Below are 12,078 nucleotides of genomic sequence, written 5' to 3'. Positions count from 1 at the left end.
GCCTGAAAGACGTTCAAATCAGGGAGTAAAACATATAAAAGAACATGATTTTGTGTTACTTACCTCTTCTTTCGTTCTTCACTTCCTGCCTTCATGTGTAGACCCACCACTGTGATTGTTTGTCCCGCCCCTGATTGAATCCACCTGTGTCTAATTACCTACACCTCCCTAGTGTATTTAAACCCTCTGTTCCCCTCTCTGTGCCCGTTCATCTCCGTCCTCTGGGTCAAACATTCCAGCAATTTTCCTAGTGTCGTGCTCCTGGTTTTCATGATCCCTGCCTGTATTTTGTCGACTATGTTTTTGCATGATTTGCCTGATTTGTTTGCCTGTTCTGACTGACTTCCCATGTTCTGAACCTCTGCTGCTCAGTAAAGTATGTTTTACCTACACCTCATCCTGTTGTCTGGGTTGTGCATTTGAGTCCTGTTTCTCCTGAGCTTCCACGAGGCGTAACAGTATGTTGAGGAAAATCACAAAAAAAGCCATGGTATAGTATGCCGATCTCAAAAGTCATAAATCAGATTACAGTTTTTTGATTAATTTCATGATATATTATGTAGAAAAAACAATAACAGTCATTGTTAAATAATCATAAAAGTCAGTATTGTTTCTCAAAAAGTCAAGCCATTAAAAAACATTAAAAAGTTACAAAAATGTAATTGTATATTATGGTATAAAATGTCACATAGTATATGTCTAAAAATCTTATAAAACTCAAATTATAGTATATCATAAATATAGAAATAAGAGACTTTACACTTCTTCCTTCTTTTATTCTTGTTTTTGTGTTCACTCACAAAGTCTTGAATACATGAGCAGCTTATATGTTGGCATCAATCTCAAAGATCTAATTTAAAATCACTCAAAGCATTTTTGTAAATTCTTATAATCAATTCAAACACGAATGCAACAGATTATTAATGAAAGCTGGTATGCAGGAGGAGCAGTATGCATATAAAAAGCACATTATTCTCTGATAGATTCCAGTAAGGCACTGAAAAGACTTTTGTCTCATAAAACTGCACAGGATTCTGGATCAGATTGGAATAATGTTACACATCACAATCCCCCAATATAAATGATGTTGCCATGTTAGTATCCAACACCGAAACAAGTTGCAATAATGCATATGTAGATAAATGACTCAAACTAGTGCGTATTTAGTTGAAACAAACTATATTCGGTCAACCTTAAAAAGAGAAGCGTCACCAAAATTCACCGTTTTGACTTTTTTTAATCCAAATTCACACATTTTCTGTAATTTTGAGGCCTCAATTTCCCTCACCAATAAAATATGTTCTTCTGCAAATTAACCATCTAAAAGGTCTGTTTTGGTGTAATTCCACTTTAAACAGAATCCTCTGCACAGCTAATTTGCAGTTCACACCTTTTTAGCACAGTCAGGGCAGTGGATATGATCTCCATTGATGACAAAGCGCTTGTTGGCCAGCGAGAGGCTGCACTTCTTGCAGTTGAAGCAATACTCGTGCCAGGAGAATCCTTCATAGTTCACCACATTGGTGCCGTGGCCGAACCCTGCAGAGACAGAGACAGAAGGACATCTGTCAGTCAGCCGTGCAAGACAGGCGATGATGCTCCCAGAGTACAGAAGCATAATACAGACCTCGTTTTTAAAACAATCCTCTCATCTGACCCAACACTGAGCCCAAACTGGCCTTCAATTCTGACAAAATTGAGTTCTTAAATCTGAATTTTAAGTTTTAAGTTGATATTGACATATCTATATAATAATTTAATGAAAAAGTAATCAGTGGATCATACAATCAAGAACATTTGTTGACGCTGCCCTGACCTGTGATTGGGTTTTTGCATCCATGGCACTTCTTGGCCACATCGGTCTTGAAGCAGTCCACGCAGTAAACGTTGTTCTCGTGGGAAGTGAAGCGAGCTCCAGCAAGAGTTTTATGGCAGGTGTGACACACGAAACACTCGGAGTGCCAGGGCTGGTCCTGGTAGCTGATCCCTCCAGTGGTAATGGGCTTAGAGGGACAAAGGAACAATCTGATCATGATCTCTAACTCTACAAGGCTGTAATTTAATTCATTCATGCTTAAAACTGTCTGCACCCCAGTGTTATTGTGGATGATACATAATCATTGCCTGTACCTGCTTGCAGTGGAAGCACTTCTTGGCAAACTTCTTGTCGTGGCAGGGAGCGCAATAGATGTCCTCCCCCTTGGCCAGGAAGCTCTGCGAGCGGATCGGCTGCTTGCATTCGAAGCAGGTGAAGCATTCCTCGTGCCACATCTTGTTTTTGTACTCCACATTTTGGGATCCTAAAGCCCAAACATAAAAAGTAGTGTTATGGTTTATGAAATGATTTTGTTGCACACTCTCTGACATTATCACAGACATTATCATCAGCTTGTACCACATCGTAATTAAGGCCTTATGATGCTTATATTGGGGGAAATATCATGTTTTTGGGATAGCGAAATAGCAAAATATGAAGAGATTCAATCAGAGGTAAGAAAAGATTGCACAGATTTAGTAAACCTAAACTGAAAGTTGAATGTTAAGAAGGCCTCTTTCCACTAGAACGTGCTCTACAAGCCTTTTCTTTCTGTAAAGCCCCCTTTTTTAAATGCTACTTATTTCTCTGTAACATTAAATATTAGTGAATAAATAAGCAACTACCAGAGACAACACCTTTATGTAACATCAATTAAGAAAATCCTGCTACAAAAAATCCCCAGATAATCCGCCTCATCAGGACTGTGCTGTTGTTTCAATCAGACTTAACTGACAGTTTGTTAACATGAGCAAAACAGCCGCCGTTTATCATCACTTTGATTCAAATGCTCCTAAATCCTGATTGGCAAACGTCAAATTTTTTTTTTTTCAATTGAGCCCCACCCACTTTCAAACCAGTAAGAAATACAAATACAGAAATGTCTCAAGTAAAGCTCATCTCACTTTGCTGATGTAGAACACTCATAGTGAGAGATCAATGGCGAAAAGTGCAATAGCAAAACCCACCTGGCATGACCACCTTGTAGCAGCCCTGGCACCGGTTGCCATCCTCTCGGGAGCCACACTTGCCACACATTATCTTGCCGTCATCCCGGGCGTTGAAGGCCTCGCTGGCCAGTGGCTTGTAGCACTTGGCACAGCGGAAACAGTCCTCATGCCAGTGGCGGTTCTTGTGGTGCAGCTCCTGAAACATAGCGAGGAAGCTCGGGGTTGAGCAGGGGTGCCCTCACCAAGTCACTTTAATGCAGACCTCATTAAAGTGGGGTTTGTTTGCTCAGCATGTGGATTTAGGCTCGGGGCCAGAATACAGAACAGGAACAAGCCCGTGTGGAAGATAGTGGAGATAAAGTGAACTGCTCCAGTGAGGAGACTTAGATGGTGGAAATGTGATATAAAGTATTTGAGCCTCATCAGTAGTAATGACACATCTTCCTCACACATTCAACCGGCTGTGACTGAGTGCTGAGAGTATTTTGGAAGCAGGATGAGACACAGGTTGTATAACATTTTGAGACATTTTTAGGTCAGTTGTTTATTTGGCATCCCATTGCTGTCCAATGAAAACTATCTATCTCAAAATTTGGCTATTCAATTTTTTTTTGATCTAAACTGAATTAATTGTAAGTGTTAATAGTTAAGTGTTCATTTATGGATTAAGCATGATCTGAAAACTAAAAACAGGTTTTTTTTGTTATCTTGTGAAAATCAGTGTCCCAAAGTACATCTGCTGTATCTGCTATCTTCAGAACACGCATCTTTGGGTATTTTCACAAAAAACAACAATCAAAAAGTGACTTGTGAAAACAACTAAACTGACTGCTGAGAAACTACAAAGACATGAAATGATTACTAAATCATGAGACGAATAACATGAGGTTTTAATGTATATAAATGTAGCTTACTATATAATACGTTGGTTTCCAAGTGTAGTTTACTAGCTACCATATAAAGCATGAAATTAAAGTACACTTCATGTATGTACACATCAAATACTGTTTGCTGCATTTTTTAATATTTCTGTTTATCAGAATTTAAATGGTGAAGATGTAATTTGTCAAAATGAAACAGAACGACTTTAGCTCTCATTTTTGTCGTCTACTTTAACTTTTCTGTTGTCACTCCCTTCTTTACTCATTCATTGTTTCTCAGACACACCGTGCTTCACCTTGGAGTCAGCGGCGATGGGGCGTTTGCACTCTGCACAGGTGTTGGCGCAGAGCTTATTGAAGCACTTGGTGCACACATGCTTCTCGTCCTTCTTCACATACTTCTTCCCGTGCAGGTTGTCCCGGCAGTAGTAGCAGTCGAAGCGATCAGTCATGGTGGAGGTGAGATAACTTTTGTGACCTGCGGAAACAAAACAGACCCGTCAGACTCGCACAGCTTCTGTCCTCCCGACACGACTGGATGTTGCCAGATGGGGACACTGTTGCCTTGTCTATCATCCTCAACTCCCTGAGCAATGCAAGTCAATGAATACATGTATTCATAACGCAATCACAACACCATTTAGTTAATTATAAGTGCTGTACAGCTCAGAGAAAACAGAACAAAAGAAATAAGGAACAAAAAAACGATTAAAATAAGCATTCAATGATTATAATTTTAACCTCTGTGCCACTGTGTCAGTAAGACACAGTGATATGCAGCCCTAACAGCAGCATTCCAAACTGATGAGAGACGTGTGAGTGGAGTTAAAAAAAGCAGCCCACAGATGTCTGCTTGTTGTCTGTGTGCTTTTTTGGCCTGCAGACTTTTTACCAAGCTCTCCCTGGAAAGCTGATGTCATATTTTTTAGACCGTCTGGCTCATTCCCCCCACAAAGTAAACACAAAGTTGTTGCTACTTCGTTCATCAACATTCCTGCGTTCCCATCACAGGCGGCGTCCACATGGGAGCAGCCGGAGAAACTGTGCGTAAGGTGGAGTGAGTGGAAGCTTTATCTACATCTCTCTCTCACACACAGGATGTCAGGCAGGGCAGCTGAGCGGTGAACTTTAGCAGAAGTGATTCATATATCAGTTTTAAATCTGGTAAGCACAAATGGAGGAAACAATGGGTGGAATGGCATTTTTGTCCAAGTAACCATAGGAACAAGGACAATATTTATGATAGGGGACTTCAGCTATTTAAGTGGGATGTGGTAAACAGCCGTGTGAAAGGGATGAGCCTCCTGGAGCGTGGTATGTGCCCCTGGTGTTTGTGTGTGGAGTTTCTATCCGCAGCTGTGCTCCGGGGATAAAGGCTGGACTGAGCCCTCACACGCCCCCCACTCCGCCTACACTCACCTTGTAGCACTTCATGGAACTACAGCGGCCAAGTCCAACACTGTCAAATCACACACACACAATGATCCGGTCTCATTTCTGAGCCTAGCCAGCCCAGAGATCTATTTTAGACGTGCACTCTCTATTTAAAGCAGATTGACCTTCCAGAGGGGACAAATGGAGATGACTGCTGGGACTATGCAGCTATTGTGGCTCCACTTGAGTCACGCCCAGTAACTTTAATCTTTTGTTACAGACAGAGTGACAGCTGCCAGCTGTCCAACAGGCACGGTATGTGCAGACTCTGAGCTGTGGAGGGGAGTGGATTGTACCACTGTGGTCCCTTTGGGGAGCAAACAAAGGTCAACATGAGACCAGATAGGTGGGTGAGTCAGAGCCGTGTGAGATGATCAAACACAGAGTGATCCAGACAGTATATCGGCCAAATCAGCTGCTACACTGTCAAAGCTCTCTGTTCTCTCTTGAAAGTAGGTTTCCTGCAAAATCAGGTCATTTTAACATAATCACATCTTGCTATCACGCTGCTTTGGAGAAGAAAAAAAACATTGAGATACAGCAAAACCAAAAGAATAGAGAAGATTGCAAACCCTGGAACAGCCCGTTCTTCTGCCTTTCTCCAACATGCATCAGAAAAATAAAACATGGAAGAGAGCTCCAAATATAAGACCCCAGATTTCTATTACAAGATGACGCCATACATTCAATGACTCAGTTCAATTGACCGCAGAAAAAGATTTGGACATTCAAGCAGTGTAGCCGTTCAATTTGATATGTTGCAAATCAACGAAACATCAAAAAAAGTGGAGAGGACCTTTGATCTTAGATTATATTATTACATATTGTTATACATGTCATTGTGACATCCTGTATTGTATAACACATATAAAAAATCGGAATCCTTGTCCAGTGAAAAACATATATCTTTAAAGTTGTTAAAATAGATAAACTGAAGGATTAAATGTTCCTTTATTCGTTGAGAAAATTCTATTTCTCAAGCTAAATATTTAAACATTCATCGTCACAAAGCTCAATAAAACGTTGAGCTCATAAACAATTGTTTTACAAATTCTGTTCAAAGGCGATCCTTCCCGAAGTTTTGAATAGAAACATGCCGATAGCAGTCAGGTTTTACATGTTGCACCTGATTACTCGTAGCATATTCAATAACTTATTAATTTCAGCATCTTTATTGGCACAAGTTATATATTTTTTATTTTACCTGAGTGTCTGAAGGCCATGTTTGGTTCCAGTCAGGAGGAAAAAAAGAAGTAGAAAAGAATACGGGGACAGGAGGAGACGGTAGCATCCACAGAGGGTCAAGACCAGAGACCATAAGCCTCGTTAAGTTACGGGGGGCTGTATATACCCCTCTGTGACCCGACCCCACGTCCAAACCCAACCCTAACCCTAACCCTCCACTCCTTTTTAGGGTATGCATTAGAGAATAGAGCGGATGAGAGAGAGCATGAGGAGATGGATTAGGTGATAGAGATTGGAATCCACTGCTGTAACATCAGAAGGTAAAAAAAAAAAAGAAGGTTTTGAATGGTGGCCATGAGGGACAACAGATGCTCCCACTGCCCCGACATGCAATGTTTTGTTAGAGCGTTCAGGACATGTACAGATGACAAGATGGATCACTTAACATCATAACTTAGAGTGATGACTCACATGAGGAGCAAGTTGATATTATTGACTGAGCTGTGGACAGACAAAGTTGTGGAGTGTTGTATAAGTATCTCTTCATGTCTCAGTGTGTGTATACATATACAGTATGTCAGATTTTCAGAAAGACGATGTGATATGCTCAAAACTAAATGCAAAGTGAGCCAGAGCAGAATATTTTAGAATGGGAGGTTTTTTTTAAGTTAAGATTTTTTTTTTTTGTCAGTGATGAATTTTTCTCTTTGTTATTTTTTTTCGTGATTCTTATTCCAAAAAAAGTGAATATTTCTTTCAAAGCTGCAGGAAACAGCCGGTGCATTCCTGATAGAAGAGCAAACACACTTCAGGAACACTCTCCTCTCTCAAAAATGAATGTTTTCACAGAGAAAATATTTCCTCATCCATCCGTACTTTATCTACTCAGACAACAAACATAGCTGGTGTTAAGGTTATGGTTACGTTTTATGCAATAACATTAGAAATTCCAAGGACAATGTTTTATACTGCTGCTGAATAAGAATTATAACGGGGACCAGCTTCTTTGAAACTTTAAAATCCTGCAATAATGGATTTTCTGGCACAACGCTGACATTTAATCACCGTTTAAGTTGATATGGTGAACTTGAAAACCGAAACAAAGAGCTGAAAGAAGCTAAAAAGAGCGCGGCAGAACTGCAGAGTCACAAGATGACTCTCTGTGGGTTCCTAGTCATTTCAGCCTTCCCTCCATTGTTGCTATAAAAAATACCAATTATAGTTGCTTTAAATTCAGTTAAAAAAAGCATCATTCTATTACTGCCAACTATCATTCACGATCAAACCCATTATGACCATCATCATCTCTTCTGCTGTGGAGCAAATGCTCCACAGATGGCACTTTACTCTGATTGGTTTGGGCCTTTAGAGTCAGACGAGCTTAAATACAGAAATATAGGATCGTAATGGGAATGAGAGGAGACTGAGAGTCAGACAAGAAATAAAGTTGTTAGACTCAGAACTCAGTTATGAAACATTCAAAGAAAGGACTCATCTCTCAACTATATTAAATAAGCTTCTTCATATGTCAAACAAATCAATGGAGTCAGCTCGTGTGCGTCTTTGTGCTGGGTTGTATGAAGGGCATCTGGCTGTAATTAAGGATGTTATTTGGTCCATTACCAAGAAGCAGACCATTGCGTTTGTCATTTTCTAATCGGTCACCCAATTACCCTCAACCCACAAAGACTAATTAATGAGCAGGACGGCGCCATGACTCCTGGCCTTCAAAAACCTCCCCCGTAGTCGCTCTGTTACTTCAGGAAATCTGTTCCTGCTCCTCTGTCGGTTACACTCCTGTTAACATTTAGACACTTCGTCTGTTTCGTCCTTCCATTTGACATCTCTCAGCCTTGTGTTGAATTGATGTAGCTTGTGACAGTCGGAGGTGGGGCAAAATACTCAAATGGAATAATGACCACGGTGAACAGAAAAATGATAAAGAGGATAATTAAGGGACGAAAATGTGTGTACATCATACCACCATATATCATTGGGCGGCAGCATTCAGCAAATAAATAAACAGTGCACAGAATAAAGTATTTAAGACATTTTAGAAACTATCATAATGTATCATACTGTTCAAAATGTAATGTCATTCGATTTAGCAAAGTGCCTCTGGAACCAATGGAAGCAAAAGTGCCATTAGCATTAGAGTGGTTGAAAGTTCTTAAATGTGGAGGCTGAAAACATTGTGTTCACAGTATGAATTATAGGTTTCATAATTTTTCAGGAAACTAAGAAAAATGCTATTAAATTCTATGTTCATAAGGGTCGACGCTCAATTGGCAAGTATGTTATTTGTATGTAACATGAAAATTAAAATATATATTTTGGATTTTTTTTTTCTGAGGGAATGTGAGGTGACACGTTACTGTACCAAACAGGCAGAATAAATATTTATTTTTTAAGTCCAGTGATGGAAACATTCCACATTTTTCACTCGAAAATATTTATTGTAACTAACTTGTATTTAAATACAAGTTAGTTAAATTAGCTTTTTAAGCTGCAGGGCATGTTTGTTTCTCTGATTTCTTCCTGGTTAGGGTTTCTGACAGCACTAATAGACATCTGGTTTCGTACAGTCTGCTACATATTCACAGTCTCTTCTGGCGTTAACTCGACCCACGGACTGCTGTCCTGATAGACAATACGGCTGGAATGCAGTGCCCACCTCCTCACATGCCACCTCCAAAGCTGCGCTTTTAATAGAGCAAAAATAACTGCTGATCATCTGGAACAATAAATAAAACTATAAATATATTCTCTCCTAATAAGAGAATGATGGTTAAATACCTAGCTAGTGATGTGTCTAATTGACAGCTTTACGGTTGTAAAATGGTCCTTTCCACGAATAGAAACACAAACATCCTACGTGAATATTTTGGTAGGTGTTGCCTCTTGGCTACAAGCCCATCACCTCTCTGAGTGGTAGCTTCGGGGTTTGTCGGCACAGAGAAACAGGAAATCTGGCCTGTACTTCCTGAACAAATGAGTGCAAATCGCTCAGTGGGACTGGAACAAGCACCCGCACTCACTTCACTTGTTACCAACAGCAACAAAAGTCTTGTCTGTGTGTCTGAGAGCTCATCTCTCAACATGACCTCTTGCCCTGGACACCCATGTTTCTCAGTCACCCTCCAAATCTGGTTAGTGGGCAGACAGAGCAGTGACAGACTGAGACACACAGTTATCTCTATCAGGGGAACAGTGACTCAACGGGTGCACACACACACACACACGCACGCACGCACGCACGCACGCACACACGCACGCACGCACGCACGCACGCACGCACGCACGCACGCATGCACACACAATAATAATAATAATAATAATACTCTAAAGTAAATGCAGCAGTTTTGCATAAAGAGTACTTTTACTTTTCATACTTTAGAGTACATTTAGTATTATTTTTTGCACATTTACATGGGTAAAATTGTGAATGCAATGATTACATTACAGAGTAAACTTGTGCTTTGTTATTGGTAGTTTTACTCAAGAAAAGGATCTGAGTACTTCTCCCACATCGTCTTACAGGAGGCATCCAACCCTCTCCGTCTCTTTCATTCCTTCGTGGCTCTCGATCTTTCATCATTTCTTTCTCTTTTATTCACAGAGTAATCATGTGCAATTCATGAGCTTTTCTCTGCGCTGAAGAGGGGGAAAAGGGAGAGGACGGCACTTTGTGACGAGCAGTTTGACATTCACAAGAGAGAGCATTGACTCCACTCAGCTCGTTGAGTCAAACAGGCAGCATTGCCTATTTAGGAGTAGTGCGCCGGGCTGGTGAGAGAGCGCTGTTTCATGTGTTTCATCAGCTCGGTCATCTACACTTAGACACTCTCTCCCTCTCTCTCTCTCTCCCTCTCCTTCTTTCTTCTGTCTGTCTGCAAGAATAAAAGAAGTGATGAAACTGTCCCCTCAACAAAAGCATGTTTCTGCCTGAATAAACTGCAGGCACCAAAGCTCCCTTAGTCTTAGTGTGGCAAATGTCCCGCTGCTGGCCTGATGACTGCTGACATAAGCTTCATAGAAGACTGAACTTATACACATACCCGGCTTTATTAATGAATAATGTGTATCCAACTGCACTGTTGGATTTGTAGCCTTCACTACTTTTGTGCTGATTTGTACATCAAATATTAAAAATAAAAACATTTCCAAGAATAATCTGATTTGTTTTAAAGTGATTTTTTAAATTGCTGTTTAAAAAAGCCCAAAGCAAAGCGTCTTTTGAAGTTGAAAGTGGATTAATTTATTACTCGGTAAAGTAGGCTACAAAGTTTTATGGCTTTTGGAGGATGGTGAAGTCATACTGGAGCCACAAGGAGGTCCAGTGTGCCAGAGAAAGGACCGTAATCTCCAGGTCTCTTTAATGACATCATGCATTTGGTTTGGCAGCCGCCCCAACCCAGAAAGGGAGGAGACGGTAAGCAGATGTATGTTCTAACAGTTTCATGGTGCCTTTGGGCTCTGCTGTTCATTATGCCAGCAGTACGATAATATCACAACACACCGTTTGATCTACGAGAGAAGCTGGTGCTTCTGTTTGTGCTGGAGGCAACCATTACATTGTACAGGTTACAATCAGACATGACAGCTTGTATGAGGGAGAAGTGATGGAAGAGGTATTCAGATCATTGACTGATACGTAAAAGTATATCAAATTCAAAACGTATTATTATTGGACCAAATATCATTGATGCAACAACATTTAAGCATTACTTTAATGTTGTAGCTTCATGGGTTAGATGCTTTATATACTTTTCGGTGGCTTTGGTTGTAACCATTCATCTCATGTTTTATAAAGTAAGTTTTGTTTGGAGAATCTTAATAGAAAAACTAACAATCTAAATATGTTAATAGAGTAAAAGTACCATATATTCCCTGTGAAATGCAGTGAAGTAGAAGTATAAAGTAGCCTCAAATGAAAATACACAATAAGAAAAATCCCATTACTGTTAGTTAGTAACAACAACAACAACAACAACAACAACAACAACAACGTATTTATTTTAAAAGGAAATCCGTGTCAAAATGACCCACTGACACAGGCGCAAAAGCGCAAAAAAAGTTAATTTGCTCCAAAAAAATATGAACAGTAATATGTAGGGTAGAATATAGAGATAGGCAGACAAAGCGCATCACCTGTTGCGCAGCGCAACGTGCACGACTACAAGAAAATGTGCCGCACATTTCAGTATTCTCCAGTCGGGACCCTGTGTGAGTAACTGGAGATGTAACCGACTCTAAATACGTCGGAAACCTCCATCCAATAAGATAAAAGCATCAATAACGCATCACGCATAACTCTGGACCACCTTGAGACAAACGTCTTCTGTCTCAGCTGTTTAACAGGAGCGACCCGAGCAGCTCTGCCTGATACCGAGAGTGAAACACAGCTGTGGATTCGGACTCACCTTTCCAAAGCGAGCAGATGAGATGTCTTTCACCCGAACGACCAGCAGCAGTGTGTCCGGTGGGTTTTTTTTGTCGAAAGGTACAATCTGCGGAGGCAACGCAGCTTTAAAAGACAGAGGGAGGAGAGAGAAGAAGAAAAAAAAAAAAACCCTTTAGGACATGAGCCAAA

General features: G+C 40.4%; 1 protein-coding gene across 1 annotated transcript; it reads right to left on the bottom strand.

Annotated features, from left to right (window-relative positions):
• Positions 1 to 755: 755 nt before the first annotated feature.
• Positions 756 to 12,078, bottom strand: fhl1a (four and a half LIM domains 1a). The gene is made up of 6 exons (XM_076104016.1): positions 11,909 to 12,078; positions 4,163 to 4,344; positions 3,004 to 3,181; positions 2,131 to 2,300; positions 1,817 to 2,003; positions 756 to 1,539 (listed from the first exon to the last, which is right to left on the bottom strand). The coding sequence occupies exons 2-6, from the start codon at positions 4,316 to 4,318 to the stop codon at positions 1,385 to 1,387; spliced, it is 846 nt and encodes a 281-aa protein (XP_075960131.1). The 5' UTR covers positions 4,319 to 4,344; positions 11,909 to 12,078; the 3' UTR covers positions 756 to 1,384.

The sequence above is a fragment of the Anarhichas minor genome, unplaced genomic scaffold (assembly GCF_050575085.1).
Source record: "Anarhichas minor isolate MPS153535 unplaced genomic scaffold, ASM5057508v1 ptg000028l, whole genome shotgun sequence".
NCBI lineage: Eukaryota > Metazoa > Chordata > Actinopteri > Perciformes > Anarhichadidae > Anarhichas > Anarhichas minor.
This window is presented reverse-complemented; position numbering and strand designations above follow the sequence as displayed.